We start from the raw sequence: 17,652 nt of genomic DNA on the forward strand, positions 1-17,652 counted from the left end.
TTAATTTTAACCTGTGCCCCTTTAAGTGTACTCCAGCTTTTTTTTTTTTTTTTTAAATAATTTCAAGTGACACTTTGACTTTCGACTGCATATGGAAGCGTAGGTAACATGTCCTTTCCATTTTTGGATAATGAGTTTCCTGATTAATTACAGCTCAAGAGTAAAATGACTGATTACTATTTAATTCATTTTGTGCTTCTTTACAAAAAAGTAAAGAGAGAAGCCCCAAATTCAGGAACAGATAAAATACTTTAATCGCTACCACATTTTTTAAAAGTCTAGTCAATTAGAAAAGTTAAATCTTTCCTCACAGCCAAGCACATTAAAAAAATCTTCTCTGGTAATAAACCTGAAGCTTTAAATAATTCTACAATTATAAATATTTTGTGTGTTTTGCAAATGTGGCATAACCTGTTGGCATAAAATTTCATTTTTCCAGAAAATATCGGTAATAAAATTATAGAAAAGTTAAAGATCTTCATTTCTTAATTCGAAGCGTTTGGGAGACATTTCAGAAACGGATGGGAAATGTTAAATTCTGCATGCCTGCTTAAGTTTCCATCCTCACCGACTAGATGTAAACGAGTGTCACCAAAAGTACACCACAGGCACCCACACAGATTCCTTCCACAAGGGATCCACAAAGTTTAGATGTGAAATGTACCTAAAGGTTCCTAATCATCTTTCATCCCTCCCTCTGTGAAACAGGGAGACAGATGTGTCTTAAGGCAGAGATGGAACGTGGGCGATGGGCGGGGAATGGGGGAGGTGGGAAGGGACGGCTTAGGACAGGGCAGGATTGTGGATTGTTTCTGCCGCCTTGGTTGCCCATACTGGGCATCTCTACAGGCTCGTCGGCTCCCTCCACCCCTGCTGAGATGATGCACTGCGAAAACATTCGCTCTCCCCGGGACGCCTCTTGGTGGTTCAGAGCAGGGAAAATTTTGCCTCAGGTTTAAAATAATCTGCCCAAGCACCCCAGCGCGGGAGAAACGTTCTCACTCGCTCTCTGCTCGCTGCGGGCTCTCCCCGCCCTCTGCTGCCAGAACCTTGGGGATGTGCCTAGACCCGGCGCAGCGCACGTCCGGGCCAACCGCGAGCAGAACAAACCCTTGGCGGGCGGCCAGGAGGCTCCCTCCCAGCCACCGCCCCCCGTCAGCGCCTTTTTTTTCCCCCATACAATACAAGATCTTCCTTCCTCAGTTCCCTTAAATCACAGCCCAGGGAAACCTCCTCAGAGCTTTCATCCAGCCACGGGCCAGCATGTCTGGGGGCAAATACGTAGACTCGGAGGTAGGCATCGGTGGGGGCGCGCCGGCCCCGGCGCGCGGGGAGTGTCCGCTTCTGCTATCTGCCTCTCCAAATATCCCGATTGCTGCCCTGGCCCCAGCCCTCTCTCTACTTCGGAGCACTCCTCTGGCATTGGCACCGCTGAGGAATGGGCCTGGGCGGGGAGGTGAAGAGAAGCCAGGAATGTTTTATGTTTTCCTAATGGGGAGGGGGCCTAGAGAGCCCCTGAGCTAGGAGAACAAGGAAAAGGGGATTGGGGTCCTGAGACTGGGTCTGTCGGACCCAGGACGCGTTTTCTGGATGGGTCTAGGATGCTCCCTTGTCGCGGGACCCCCGCGGTCCTGCCCTGCCTGCTGGGGGTTCGAAGAGGTGGAGTGCAGGGTGGTGGTGTCATTTACCCGAGTCCTGGGGACAGTCCCCGAGACTCCCCGCCAGGCGTCCAGACCGGCAGGTCGAGGAGGCGGCGCGCAGTGTGTTTGCACTTTCCAAAGTTCTTGAACCATCTCAAGAACTCCTTCTGCATCTTGGCGTCTGGCAGGGGTGTTCTGAGAGGGGTGGACCTCCCCTCCCCAAACTGCCACCATCACTTCCAACGCCCTCCACGCGCTGGAGCTCTGCCCAGGTGTGGAGACCTCGTTTTACAACACGCAGCTGCCCTTCAGCAACTCGCCCGCAGCCTGGGAGTACTCTGCGGGTGGGTCGTGGGAGCTGCGCAGGTGAGACTGAGTTCTAGGACGTTTAGGGGGTCTGGCACCTGGCTCCGCCAGAAATGGGGACTTTCGGGATTGTGATCTTCACGGCGGATTGGGCAGGGAGAGCGGTGGAGGGACAAGAGAGGGCCGAGGCAGGGTGGGGGGCGCGGGCAGGTGCGAGGGGGACGCGGCCAAGAAGCAGCGATAAAGGGAACATTCCGCTGGTGGGGCGGCTGCTGTTGGATCTTAGATAAAGCTGGAAGGGATTACCGGGGCAGGAGTAATAGGGGCCGGGGACTGGAACGCGAAACAGGTGAAGCGCTCGGGCCGAGAGCGGCGCAACTTAGGGAGTCCGGGAGAAGCCTGCTGCTGCCCCCTCGCCGCCGGGGTCCTGCGGGTACTGCGGGTCCTCCGGGTCCTGCCGGCTGAGCCGGGACGTGCGCGGGCGGGGGCCTGCGGACCGCGCGGCGGGGCCTGCCCTGACCCCTGGCGGCGGGCGGGGGAGGCAGGCGCGCCCTGCAGGGTACGGAGGGGTGTGGTGTGCTCTGCCAGATCCTCTTAAAAAGCTGGCTGCGCGCAGGCGGTTTCTGTGCACCGAGCCGTAGCTGTCGGAGCGGTTAGTTCGATTTCGAGCTCGAGGTTTCCCCCGCCGCCAGGCTGACTTCTGATCGCTTGTTTTTCTTTTTGCATTTTTCCTCCCACCGCCGTTGCCGCCCTCCCCCTCCTGGCCGTCCGCCCTCCGCCCTCTGCAGGGACATCTCTACACCGTTCCCATCCGGGAACAGGGCAACATCTACAAGCCCAACAACAAGGCCATGGCAGACGAGCTGAGCGAGAAGCAAGTGTACGACGCGCACACCAAGGAGATCGACCTGGTCAACCGCGACCCTAAACACCTCAACGACGACGTGGTCAAGGTAAGCCAAGGCGACCAACAGGGAAGGGCCGGGACAGCTCTCCTCTGGCAGTTAACCCGTGCATCCTTCTTTAGCATTGCCGTGCATGCACATCCCACCCCGCCCCCTACACATACACACACACACACACACACACACACACACACACACAGAGTTTTGTGGGTTTGATGTGTGGGAGCTTCCGTGGTCGGCAGAAATGTAACATCTTCCTTCCCCCATCTCCCCCCAATAATTAGTTAAGCTGAAATTCAGCTAAAGTGAGTTTTGTAGAAGTTCCTATAACTACCCTTTTATCCTAGCAGATGAACTTATTGACCTCAGCAACAGACGGCCCATACTCCTTGGGACGGTGAGATGGTTCCTATCCATTCCGAGGTTGAAACTCTAGTGACAGGTCCCCGCTGCACATGGCATTAAGACAGTAAGATAATTGTGTCAGGTCTTGTGCTGAGGATGAGTCAGAATACAATATGGGCATGTTCCCCCAACTAAAACGATGGGAAGTGATTTTCTTAAAAATACTACAGTGGATGGAAATGCCTAGGACTAAAGACAAAGAAAATACGTACTTACTCATATACATATGAAAGTTACTTTAACTATTCTAACAAGTCACTTGTGCACAACTAAGCAAATTTACAAAACCAAAAACAATGTATGCCTCTTGGTTTTTTCTATCTATGGACACCTGCACTTAGATGTGGAAAGCTGCTTCTTTAGTAGCTACCTGGGTCAGCCTGCCCTGAGCTAATGGCACATTCAGGTTGGAGTTCCTTTTCATGCTTTCAGGATGTGCTTGGTGAGATTAAAAATAAATGGACTGGGTTATTGGCCAGACTTAGATCTGACTCAGTGGTCAGTTTTAAATTATCATTGTTATTCGATTTTGACCCTTTTAGCCAATCTAGTGGGAGGAATTTATTGTCTAAACACATCTGGATTGGGATATCATGGGCTGGAGCCATCCTTGGCAGAGGGTTTTCTCTGAGAAGTGGAGGGCTAAGGAAAAATCCTGGCTCAGAGATTGGAGTGTGAAGATCTAGTCCTACATAGCCCCCAGCAATCAATGAGGTGGATGAGCAATTTCCACCCACCACGCCTGCTGTCTGCGGATGGGAAGAGCTATAGTTCGCAAACTGTTTACATTCATGAATAATATATTTCAAAAGGGGAAACAGTTTAATCTGTAACTGGAAGGGAAAAAAAACTGTCAGAATTGACTCTCTTGGCTTCCTGGAGTAGGAAAAAGGAAAATTGGAGCATTTGCAGCTTTTTTTGACTAGCTGGATTATGGAATATTTAAAAGCAACAGCAACAAAAGTACCTTACAAACTAGAAAATAGAATTGCTAAAAAACTATTTACTAAAAACATTACCTTAAAGGGAGAGGATATTTGTGCTTTCCCCCACCCCCACCCTTCTCATGTAGCTTTGAACAAGAAGGAGAGTTGCCAGGAAAAGAGGCAGATTTCAGAGAGGGCTGGCTTCTCTGGATCCTCCCTGTTGTTCCACTGCACCGTGAGTGAGATTCCCTGGAGCAAGCGAACCTCCCGGGATGAGTCAGAGAGGCCAACAGAGTGGATGTGGGTCTCCACACATAGCATGACTAAGTTGAGAAAGAAAGGCCCCACTGGGAAAAGAGACTTCAACACAGATGGAAAAAAAACATAACAGGCTTGGAGGAAATAGCAGTTTACAAAACAGCATTTCAAAGAGCAAGTGTGGGGATCCTCAAATTAAAGAAATTAAAAGAAAAAGCTAGAGCGAGCTCCTGCTAGCCTAAAGAAACCAAACCCTGACTACTTGCTCATAGAACTGTAAGCAAAACAAGACAGTCAAACCAAAAAATCCACCTAGAAAAGAATTTGGCTGTCTCACTCAGATGCCTGGCCTAGAGGGGACTTCAGAGAATGCCCTACAGAGAGACACCAAAACTACAAATGCAAATTCTGCCCAGAGAGTGCCTGGCCGATGAACAGGGGCCTATCTACATCTTACGGAGACTCCTATTTTATGAATATGTGTCCTCAAGTCCAAGCACAAACAAAATGACAGAAACAGGGATGATTCCCAGTTTCCATGACAGTAAATAATAAATTTCCCTAGATTTTACTTTTGACAACATAGACTTTTTTAATTTTTTCTTTTTCTTTTTTTCTTTTTTATTTTTTTGAGATGGAGTCTCACTCTGTCACCCAGGCTGGAGTGCAGTGGCATGATCTTGTATCACTGCAACCTCCACCTCCCAGGTTCAGGCAATTCTGTCTCAGCCTCCTGAGTAGCTGGGACTACAGATGCACACCACCATGCTGGGTTAGTATTTGTATTTTTAGTGGAGACTGGGTTTCACCATGTTAGCCAGGCTGATCTTGAACCCTTTACCTCAAGTGATCCACTGGTCTCAGCCTCCCAAAGTGCTGGGATTACAGGCGTGAACCACTGCGCCTGGCCAACAACGTAGACTTCTTAAAAAAATCATGACAATAATTTTGGGTGCTTCTTAAAAGCACCCAAAGCTTTACTGCTAATGCATGGTAGCTTAAAACTCCACATAATAAGAAAGAAACAGTGGCCAATGGAATCTACTGTTAAAGTTACCCAATGAAGTAAGGAAAAGTTAGTCCTGAAAGCAAGGAGCCCTGTGAAAGCTGCTCTGTCCAATATGGTAATCACTAGCCATTTGTGTTTCCATTTAAATTTCAAGTAATTAATATCACATAAAATTTAAAATTCAGTTCCTTAGTCACACTAGCCACACTGTGAGTATGCAACAGGTAAAGCTAGTGGCACAGACATAGAACATTTCCATCAGCACAGAAATCTCTATTGGACAGTGCTAGATTAGGGTGTTCTCTACATTGTAAAAGCATCCCATTGCCACGTTAAAGAAAACAATAACAAAACTCTAGAGAAGAAATGAAACCCTAGTGTAAAGTATGAAGAACAGGATAGTATATCTGCATAGTAACTTTCAGTAGTCCCAGAAAACAGCTGAATTTGCATTTTTTTCCTCCCAGGAAACAGCTATTTAGGGAGAGGAAAGAAAACTCATGTGTGGCATGAATTTATATTTCAAGAAGGTGCAGCATTATCACCTAATTTACTAGTAATAATGACATATTATAGTATACAACCCAGTTCCAATAAAATTCATTTCTCATCTTACTAAAAGCTCGCTGCTCCACATTATGAGACAATTTACCCAAATATAGACATTTACCCAAAAATATTAAGTAGCTTGTGAATACTTTTTAAAATTTCCTTTAATTAAAGTGGTCACAAACTCAAACCCTTCATTCTCCCTCTGAGATTTCTGTGTCTCCTTCTTTTGTTCGCATTGTTATTTACATGTTTATTATGTACTTATTTTGATTTTCTACATAAATAAAATAGCTTCAAATCTATAATTCTGATAAAATTAGCCATCAATTAATTTATTTATTAAACCCATACAATATGCTAGATTAGATGGTTTGCTATGTAATTCCTACAATAAATCCTAGCAATCACAAAGACGATTATAGTTAGTGAGACAACATGCTTACAGGTAAAAAGTTTTTATAAAAAAAATACACACATACAGCCAAAATGTAGTAAGTCACTGCTACATGGAAACTGATTGGTCCTTTTTCCCTTTTTTTTTTTTTTTTTTTGCCTTGACTGCCAGGAAGCAGATTCAAATCTATAGCTGGATTTTAAGTTTCATTAATTCATGTTCCTTATTCTCTCCCACATATGGTTTTGTATTTTCACTTTTCCTTTTAACTGGCATACAGTCTTATGTGGTCCCTACTGTAAACCTTCTCATCATTTTGGAAATAGACCAAATATAATACATATGATAAGAAATCAAAAGTAAATACAGTAGTGTTGAATATTGCATAACCAAAAGATTTTTAAATAGGGAGTGGTATCAATATGAAGTGTTAGGGAGACCCAGTCATGGAAAGGATAGCAGGGTGGTAGAAGGAGGATGTGCTGCAGATGGTTTAATAGAGAATGCTCTGAAGGAGGTACGGTTTGAGTTGGGTCATAGAGGACAGATGGATTGCAAATGGCTGGGGCAGAAGCACAGGAAGGCATTCCAAATGAGCCAGACATGGAGACAAGAATGTCTCCCATAGGGGAGTTTTAGTAGCTCAGTCAGACTGGGATTCGAGATTTCATGTGGGAGAGTGGTAGGTGATAAAGGTGAAAAGACTGATCATAGTAAAATGTCGAGTCTCTAAATACAGCACTCATGATAAGTTTGGACATCATCATGTCAGCAGTGGGCAGCCATGAATGAATGCAAGCATCAGTGTGGTATAATGAAGGTGACCTTTTTGTAAAATGACTCTGGTGAAGGTACAGAAGGTAATGAAAAGTAGCCAGTCTAGTTGAGCAGAAAAGAGTTCAGATGTAATTGTATCATAGTCCAGATGTGAAATGAGGACAATGCGAAGTGGCATTGGGGATCGAACCATACATGCACAAAATGACAGAATTTTAGAATTGGAAGGGATCATCATGGTTACCAGGCTGGCCTCCAATTCCTCTTTTGTAATATTAATAGAAATTAAGCGCTAACAAGTTTAAAATGTTATCCATCTTTTTACATAGTTACTGCCCAAAATGAATATTTTGAAATGTATCATTAAGGAAGAATAGATAAGATTATGTGATTCAGCATGGAGTATTGTCATGAGAGGAAAAATGTGTTTAGATGATTCGGTTAGCACTGAGACAAATCAGGACATCTGAAAGGAGGTCTTTGTTGAAAAACAGAAATATGCATTCATAACTTGCTTTTCTAAAATTGGAATGTAATGATTCTTAAATATGCACAGACACAAATTTGTCTTTAACAGTCAAGAAAATGCAAGCACATGATAATCAGATCAGTTCTGGTATCAATACAATGGCTTAATACCTCCGTGATCCCTTTCAACTAGAAAGCATTCTAGAGCAATTGGTGATTAATATCAGTATAACAGTCACTTATAAAATTATTGTTTATTTGATATACATCTAATCAAAGCATAAGATTTAAAAGATCAGACTCTGTCAAAGCACTTAGCACCACGTTAATATCTTTTTCTGTTCGCATTAGTATTAGTTTTGCTTGTATGTTTGTTTAGGAGATAGCTTCACAAGTTAGTGATTGATATTCTACCATGTATGAAGTCATGCATGGAATTCAGAATCCTCAGCTCGTAAAATTGTATTATGATCATCTTCAGTGGGAAATTGTTCTCAGAATACTGAGCAAAGGATGATACTAAAATGGCGGCTATTATTCCTTCTTAAGCGTATGAAATGCTTTCAAGTTCAGCCCAAAATTATATACATTTTAAATGCTTACTAAAAGAGTCTTTTCCCTCCTCCATCTATTAACTGCAATCAAAAAACTTTGGTTTTAACTGTATATGATTTCATATTATTTATTAAAATTTAAGGCAAGGTACACCAAGTACCCCTGAATTATGAAAAGCTTCATGATGTGGGACATTCTTTCAATTAACGGCAGGGTTGGCTACACTTTTAAGGGGTTGAAAGTAGGAACAGCTGCAATAGTGAGCAGCATCTGGAAAGTCCAGTAATTTGAAAAACCACCTGTTTATGTATCCTGCCCACTCAAGTCCATAAAATAACAGACACTTCATATTCCAAATGAAACTGCTTTTTAGTTTACCCTACTTTTAAACATAATTCTCTGTGATGGAATGACCAGAAAGAGCTGGTCCCTAGGAGGACAGGGCTATGTGCACTCACCTGTGAAGTTGGACCTTCCATGACCCCTCCTGGCTGTGAGGAAAGTTCAGGGCTGCTGTCTTCACACAAAGATGGTTTATTCCAAGATACACACACTCTTCTTCCACACCCTGGAGACCTTGCATATTTGTTATATTCTTTACCATAATCTGAGGCCCTAGAGAAAAACATTTGCAAACTATACTTCTTTTAAAACAACTTTCTAAAAAAGATGCCCTCAGACCCTAGAAGTTATGCCTAACACATAGATGCTCAGAGGCAACCTGTGGTAGTGAAAGAGGATTGTGCCAAAATTAGAAAAAATATATTTGCAACTTTTGTAACTTTCTTCTCTAAAACTTGAATGTGGTGATTCTAAAGTAGAGACTGATACAAAATTATTTTTCTTTAGCAGTCGACAAAAGGCATGAAGTAATCAGATCAGGTGTGGTTTCAGCATAATGGCCTAATGCTTTCATGATCTCTTTCAACTAGAAAGCATTCTAGTCCCACTGGACACCAAGGAGGAAGAAGGGATCGAAGATATTAGGCCCACAGATTTATCTTCCTCAGTAGTCCCCGAGATTTGAGCTTATACATAGGGAGCAAAATTGTTTGTCTAAAAGCAGTTAATCAATGCCCCAAAAAAGGCCGGGTGCAGTGACTCACTCGTGTAATCCCAGCACTTTGGGAGGCCAAGATGGGTGGATCATGAGGTTAGGAGATCGAGATCATCCTGGCCGACATGGTGAAACCCCTTCTCTACTGAAAATACAAAAATTAGTTGGGTGTGGTAGCATGTGTTTGCAATCCCAGCTACTTGGGAGGCTGAGGCAGGAGAATGGCTTGAACCCGGGAGGCCGAGAGTGCAGTGAGCCGAGATCGGCCACTGCACTCCAGCCTGGCGACAGAGCGAGACTCTGTCTCAAAAAATAAAATAAAATAAAATGAATGCCCCAAAAATATTTTGGGCAAACTATTTTGTGTTTCTTTGCTTTATTTATTTATTTATTTATTTATTTATTTATTTCGAGACAAAATCTTGCTCTGTTGCCCAGGCTGGAGTGCAATGGCACAATCACAGTTCACTGTAGCCTCAACCTCCTGGGCTCAAGCAACTCCTGAGTAACTGGGACCACAGGGATGTGCCACAATTCCCGGCTAATTATTTTAGCCAGGATATAAATGCTGCTCACATAGAGTTTGTAGCTGTCTCCTTGACTTTCTTTATGCAGATTCTTTCACAAACTTTTGCTGGGTTCCTTTACCAAATTCTACTGTCTGTTAAAATCTTATATCTTTATATCTTTGGTCAAAACAGCACCTCATTTATAAATCTTCAAATTGTTTCTGGAAAAATAAACAAGGCAATATAGGAACATATATTTTTAGGCAATTTGCTTCTGTTTTGGTCTCATAAAAAATTGTAATTAAATTGTAGAAAATTCTTCAATTCCTCTCTAATATCCTCTCCTCACATATTGGCTCTCAACTTCTAATCCTCCTATTGAAACACTGATTGGGAGGCCAAGGCAGGTGGATCACCTGAGGTCAGGAGTTTGAGACTAGCCTGGCCAACATGGTGAAACCCTGTCTCTACTAAAAATACAAAAGATTAGTCGGGCATGGTGGCATGCACCTGTAGTCCCAGCTACTTTGGTGACTGAGGCACAAGAATTGCTTGAACCCGGGAGGCAGAAGTTACAGTGTGCCAAGATCACGCCACCACACTCCCGCCTGGGCAATAGAGTGAGACTCCATCACAAAAAAGTAAGAATAAAAATTGAAATTTGCAGCCTTTTAAAAACCCCATAGCCTCTTGATAAACCCGAAAGAACTATCAAATTTGACTAGGTGCCAAAATAATCAGATGAATGTTTACAAATACAGATTCTTGGACCCACCATATATATTATATTTGAATATCTAGAGGTGGAGCCTGAGTGTCTGTATTTTTCAGAGTTTCAAATGATCATTCTTCAAATGATTACACTGTGAACTCAGATTTAAAAATGACTGTACCCAAGGTTGGCTTAAAGATATACACCCTGGTTGATTCTACCTGAAAAGAGCAAATAAGATACACAGCAAAGTTGTAGATGTTTTCCCTGCCAGTAGAATACTTGCAGGTTAGGCCATTTAAAACCCTGCCAGAGAGTTTTGAAACACCACGGAGGACTCCCAAATCAACTTGCTCAATGGTTCTCCATCCCTTCAGGCTACTTGGGCTTAAAGCCAACTGCAAGCTTAGAGCCTCCGGGTGACCTAGGAATGGGGTGACCATATGTTCTAGGTTGTCTCATACAGACTAGCCAGCACTACTCAGCCCCAAGTGATAGCATCCAGGCATGCTCAGAAATGTCCCATTTGGAAGAAAAAAACAATATTGTCACAAATGAATTGGCAATGGCCTGTCTCTGATTCCTATACCTGGAATCTACTGGAAGTCCCTATTCACACTATTTTCTAGCAGACTAGGCAAAATTTCTACATTCCAGGCACGTCAGGCCTTTCCCTGACTCCTTTCTCTAATGTCACCCATCTGCTGCCTTTTATCACAGCCATCAAACTGCACCCTAACTTAAAAGAGGATCCCTTATGTTCCAATCTACTCAACCCTCAGACCTTTCTTTCTCTGAAACACAGGTTTAATGAAACTGATATCCTTCCATCACATATTTTCTCAGCTACTCAGTAAAAGATGTAAATGTTTAAAATAGTTTAAACTATTTTTCAGTTAGTCCAGGAAACATAAAGTGGCATGCTTGCACATAAACCATTGTTTAGGGTGGGGGAAGTGTTTTTAATTTTGCCTTAAAGGAAATCTGCATGATCCACAGGCTATGCAACTACCAAGGGAATTAGTTGATAGAACAGAATTACACCTGCACAGAATACAAATTTCCTGCCTTTCATGGGAACTATGTTGGTGTTTCAGATATGAAATACATCTTGTTTTCTTTATTGAACCTTGAGAAGATGTCTCTTTTTGGTCATTATTTCATGGCAGGGGAAGCACATATTCCTAAAAACACAACTGAGTTTCCCTTTAACCATCATTAGTTGTGCTGGCCATTAAGAACCAGAAGATTTTACTTTCAAAGAGACTTAAGTTTTGATGTTGTACATATGTGCTTAATATTCTATCTCATAGCAATTTAAAGGTGACGTTTTAAAAAGCTACATTCAATTTATAAACTTCTCCTGATCCCAGCAAGGATGTTGTGATGACTCTATGTGAAAAGGTAAGTAGTGTCTAGATATGGCAGTGGGTCATCTCATGCATGGTGCAGATGTCAAACACAACTACATTTTCTTATTTGCAATGACTAATGAAAAGAAGCCGAGCCCAAGCAGTGACAAAGGAGGAGATTGGGGGACAAAAAGCAAAGGAAAAGAAAATAACATGAGCACCCTTCTCCCCGTCCTGCCACCTGCTTCATGCTGGACTGGGCCGTGATATCTCATATCCCAGCTCCACAACTCCCAACAACCATTTCTGCGCATGGTGCTTCCATGTGTGATGACCCAATCAGGCTCAGGAATGGACTGGGTAGTTAAATTATAGCCCTTGTCCCCAAAGAGTTTAGGGCTTAGTGGGGAAACAGACCTGTAAACAAACCTGTCATGTAACCAAAGGACAGGCCACAGTCAAGCACAAAGAAGAGAGTTCTCAGCGGTCTCCAAAGCCGAATGTATGTTCACCAGGAACAGGGTCCCAGCAGAGGGAGCTGTAGGAGCAACCAGAGCCTTGAGGGGTCCTGGCCCGTTCTGGGCACCAGCAGTGGATCAGTGTGGCCAGAGCCAGGGATAGTAGCAGAAGCCAGATCAGCAGGGCCTTCCTTGTCCAGCAAAGGCATTTGTCTCTTTGTAGGCCACAGTGACCCACAGATGGCTTTTTAGGCCAGAAAAAAAGGCCATTAAAAAGGGAGTCATGTCTCTTGTTGGTCATTATTTCATGGCAGGGGAAGTACATATTCCTAAAGACACAACCATTTCCTCTTAATCATCATTAGCTGTGCTGGCAATTAAAAAACCAAAAGACTTAAATAAGTCTAAAAGTCTTACTTTCAAGAAGACTTAAATAACTTTTGAGGGTGTGTGTATGTGCTTAATATTCTGTCTCACAGCAATTTAAAAGTGAAGTTTTGAAAAGCTGCATTCTGCATTCAGCAGAACCATATCTGATGAGATAGTCCCTTTAAAGGGCTGTCGGTGCAATGGGGCAAACAAGGGGGGTTGTGCAAGTGGGAGTGAGACAGGAGATGGGGTGCTTCTTCCAGCACTTCCTATAGGCTGACTGGGTGACAAAGATCATTTTACTGACAGCTCCAGTGGCCCTATGAGATGGGTACTATTATTATCACCATTGTATTCCTTTTGTAGGTAAGGAAACTCAGGCTCAGCAGATTGCCAGAATAACACAGGCAGGAAGTGGTAGAGTTAGGGTTTGAACCCAGGTAGTGAAACTCCAAAGCCCGGATTCTTAACCACTGTCCTCCAGTGCCTCTCTGTAATAAGTCATGATCCCAGAGGCCATTGGTGTGGCCACAGTATGGAAAGAGATGACGGTGTCCTCACACTAGGTGAGCAGCTTATGGCGATTCCAGACATGATCTCTATTGGGAGTAACAGGTCTGAGCTTCTAGGATCAGACCCTCGATCTTGGCAGGTGGTTTGAGGAAGGAGAAGGACCAGTGTAAAACCCCAGGCTTCAAGGAATGTGGATGCTGGGCAGGGAGGATTAAGCCCCAAAGACCAGAAATGGGGTTCAAAGGGCAGGCATGGCCAGAGTAGAACTTCCAGTGACTAGAAATAGAACCAGACACATTGCAGTGCGGGCTAAGGTTGAATCACTTAAGTCTTTAAAGTGCCCCTGATCACCCAAGTTGGCCAGAGCCCCTGGGGTGGGCTGATCCTGTCTGGATATACGGGGAGGGGTAAGCACCAGGAAAGGAAGCAGGTCCTGACAGGTACTTTGCACTAAACAGCTCCTTTTAAGGTTCTCAATTTGCCCATTCAATTTCTACAGACATTTGTGAGACCACACCAATACATTGTAAAAGCAGGAAACAATTGAGAAAAACCTGAGTTTTATGTTGGTAGGAGAAATGCCTATGGAATATGGCAAATCGTTTCTCTGAGACTTCCTCCCTAGTAATTACATATTTGTTCTCAAAAACAAATGCCAGAAGGAAGAAACAGATTTAATAGTGCATTTTACAAGGCACCATTAGCCTCTAAGAAGAACAATTAAAATGTTTCAGCCACTTTGGGAGGCCAAGACGGGCGGATCACAAGGTCAGGAGATTGAGACCATCCTGGCTAACACGGTGAAACTACGTCTCTACTAAAAAACAAACAAACAAAAAAACTAGCCGGGCGAGGTGGTGGGCGCCTGTAGTCCCAGCTGCTGGGGAGGCTGAGGCAGGAGAATTGCTTGAACCCGGGAGGCGGAGCTTGCAGTGAGCCGAGATTCGGCCACGGCACTCCAGCCTGGGCGATAGAGCGAGACTCCATTTCAAAAAAAAAAAAAAAAGAAGTCTCAGCAATCATGGTTCACTGTGTATCTTTTCTATCTTCTTAGAAGTAATAATATGGCTGGAAATGGGCATACCAAAATATGTCAAGAAAGTGGAATTGCATTCATTAGATTTCACCACTAATTATTTTGGTTAGCTTTACAGTTCTCTCTTCCTTGCTTGTTCTTGAGAATGAGGCTTTTTAGTAGGAAGAGAAATTGTCTAAAACAGTTAATAACTACAAATTCACCAAACTATTTTGGGTAAGTCCCTCTATTTCTTTAGGTCTAAAGCTAGGAATAAGAGTCATTCTCATATAATGTACTGTCCCAGAAAGGGCATTGTATTAGTCTGTTTTCACTCTGCGGATAAAGACATACCTGGGACTGCATGATTTATTTTAAAAAAGAGGTTTAATGGACTCACAGTTCCACATGCCTGGGGAGGCTTCACAATCATGGTGGAAGGTGAAAGGCACATCTTATATGGTGGCAGGCAAGAGAGAATTGAGAACCAAGCAAAAGGGGCGAAACCCCTTATAAAAGCATCAGATTTCATGGGACCTATTCACTACCACAAGAACAGTATGGGGGAAACTGCCCCCATGATTCAGTCATCTCCCACAAAATGGGAAAATTATGGGAACTACAATTCAAGATGAGATTTGGGTGGGGACACAGCCAAACCGTATCGGGCATTCAACCAATATTTGGGAAGCACCAGCCCTGCACCAGGCACGGAGCACGTCGTGAGTCCTGCCACACCACAGCCTGCCTGACAGACCTCACTTATCCGCTGGAGCTTGCCTCTGACATCTGGGCCTTCTCAGAATCAGCCATCTCTTCTCCTTGCCCCCACCATCCTTAGTTTTTATCTCTGCTGTAGCATTCATCAAAGCCTTCCAACCATTCTGCTTCACTGTCCCTCAGTGTCCTCTCTCCTCTCCCTTCCTTCTTTCCCCGCTTTGTGCCTGTGTCTTTCAAAGCAGAGCAATGGCACCCTCACCTCTTTGGCTGCCCAGTGCCCCCATGCAGAGTCAGACATCAGAAAATAGATACCGAATTCAGTTGACACTCTGAAATTCTTTTTAAAGTAAGTTAATGTGTGTTTTGAATGAAAAGACACAGTGGGATTACATAATTGAGTGTCTTTCTTCCTTTGCCACTTTTGCCCCTATTGGCTGTATTTGAAAACCTTGTTGGAAAAAAAAAATTCAAGAACTTAATAAATAAATTCAAAAACATTTAGTCTGTTTACTTAGGTAAAGAGAAAATGAATTCTAATATGTGTGTATATTTAAAATATTTGTTATTTAGACTTTTTTAAAATCTCCAGGTTTAGGGGGACACAAATACATCTCTCCTAAACCTTCCAGTAAGCAAGCTGTGGCATCCAGATGATCTCCTGGGGTCATGGAGGATAAGACTAATCTCCTAGGTGTCTGGTAGACAGGACAGGGAAATTCCCAGGAATGCCAAAATATACCATCAGCTGCTGTTTGGTATTGTCCTTAAGAGTGTGTAGGCTGGGGGCCTGGGTCTCTGGCCACAGGAGAACTCCCCTGGCAAGGGAGGGGTGAAAGGATTGCCTGTTGAATCCCCCATCTATCCCCACACTATGGAAAGATTGAGAGGAATAACTAGATCAGGGAATGGCCCGAAAGAAAAATCCAAAACCTCCCATCCCTGGATGAAGCCACAGGTTTGAGAAACCCAAGCCTCTGCTTCCTTCTCTTTGGCTTTACTACTTCTACATTCAAGTACACAGAGCTCTGAGATTTTGTGTGCTGGGAGGTGATAACTGTTAGCCCACTATTCCAATAGCACAGAAATTTCTCTTTGCCTCAGAAGTGGTTTCTCATAGATCTCAGATCTCTTTTCAGGAAAAAGAAAACAAAACAACAACAATAACAACACATTAATGACTCTGAAAGAGTCAGACACCATTAATTCCATTATTGGTGTCTGTGCCAAGTGAAATGAACATCAGCTCTTTTCCCAGATATGTTTCCTTCTTTTGTCTCCTATGATAAAAGATGATTTTACTGTGATGATATAAGACTCTTCAATTTGACCCCAAATAGCTTTCCTATCAACTGGCTAAGTATAAAATACCAGGATCGTTATTCAGTTAAGAATAGATATAACTAGGAAGTAGCCATCAAAAAAGAGTGATGAAATGCATTGTGGATTTGGGATGTAACTTGGTATCTAACATACAGCCAGAACCACAGTCATAGCACACTTAATATTTTATCAGAAACTTGCGTGAACAAGCTAAGAGGACTCTCAACTTAAAAATGACACCAATTAAAATGACCTTGTTAACATTTATGATAAAAATAATAGCAAAGTGACTTAGACAAATTACAATAGCCCATAAAAATAAGATAAAGTTCAATACAAAGTAAGATGATGTTAAAAGACTTGAAATAAAACAGATATATTAAGTAGGCAACAAATAGGTAAGCATATAAAAATAAGAAGATACCAGAATAGAGTTGTCATTTTTGTGGGAGCCTGTGATGTGGAAAACCAAGGTGCCTGGCGAGTATAATGGATATGGAAACTCCCCTTGTAATAATTCCACAGCCCCAAGGGGCCAAGGTCTCCAGGTTGAGTCACTATTATAAACACACCCATAGGTGAATCCACATGCTATAGCTCCTTGAGTAAGTGGTGACTCAAATTAGATCTGAAAAATAAGCATATAAATAATTATAATAATAATTTAAAAGAAGCACAATGAAATATTTAAAGTCGTGTCACATACAAGATTCTCTACGTCATCTGCTATTGGTCAGACTCATTCAGAATAGGTTCCTGCTTTGATCTTAAGAGGGAGGTAGAGATTCTGGAGAAGCCCTAGGAAAGAGCAAAAGGAATAAGGAGCCAAGAAGAAACCCCAGGTAAGGCTCGGGAGGGACTGTTTCGTGTAGGTGATTTATTGGAAGGGTTAGAAGGAAACATGGAATGACAATTATCTTTGGTTATTGTCAGGTTAGTATGAGACTTACAAGAAAAGCACTGCTCAGACGCAATCACCATTCAAGGTAAGAAATAAGAGGGAAGGCTAGCACACTTAGCTTTTTATTTAGAAAAGTGTTAGGTAGGCTGAGCATGGAGGCTCACTCCTATAATCCCAGCACTTTGGGAGGCCAAGGCAGATAGATGGCTTGAGCCCAGAAGCTTGAGACCAGCCTGGACAACATGAGGAAACATCATCTCTACAAAAAATACAAAGATTAGCCGGGCATGATGGCATGCACCTGTAGTCCCAGCTACTTGGGGGGTTGAGAGGTGGGAAGATTGCTTGAGCCCAGGAAGTCGAGGCTGCAGTGAGCCATGATTGTGCCACTGCATGCCAGCCTGGGCGACAGAGTGAGACGCTGTCTCAAAAAAAAAAAAAGAAAAGAAAAAAAAGTGTTAGGTGACGTGAGAGAACTTCCAAGTAATAAGAGTGGCTAATCCCAGGAATGTGTCACCAGAGGTTATTTTG

The 17,652-nt window shown here is 43.2% G+C and overlaps 1 protein-coding gene across 5 annotated transcripts in view; it reads left to right on the forward strand.

Moving 5' to 3' along the window:
- Positions 1-985: 985 nt before the first annotated feature.
- CAV1 (caveolin 1) overlaps positions 986-17,652 on the forward strand; it is a 36,111-nt gene continuing 19,444 nt past the window's right edge. The window contains exons 1-2 of one of the 5 annotated variants that reach the window (XM_025380889.1): positions 986-1,293; positions 2,735-2,899. In XM_025380889.1, coding sequence (XP_025236674.1) covers positions 1,264-1,293; positions 2,735-2,899 — 195 coding nt within the window. In that variant the 5' untranslated portion in view covers positions 986-1,263. Of the gene's footprint in view, positions 2,007-2,182; positions 2,263-2,483; positions 2,599-2,734; positions 2,900-17,652 lie in introns of those variants that run through there. The other 4 variants (XM_025380891.1, XM_025380888.1, XM_025380893.1 and 1 more) reach the window with 4 other exon arrangements.

The sequence above is a fragment of the Theropithecus gelada genome, chromosome 3 (assembly GCF_003255815.1).
Source record: "Theropithecus gelada isolate Dixy chromosome 3, Tgel_1.0, whole genome shotgun sequence".
In the NCBI taxonomy this organism is placed as follows: Eukaryota; Metazoa; Chordata; class Mammalia; order Primates; family Cercopithecidae; genus Theropithecus; species Theropithecus gelada.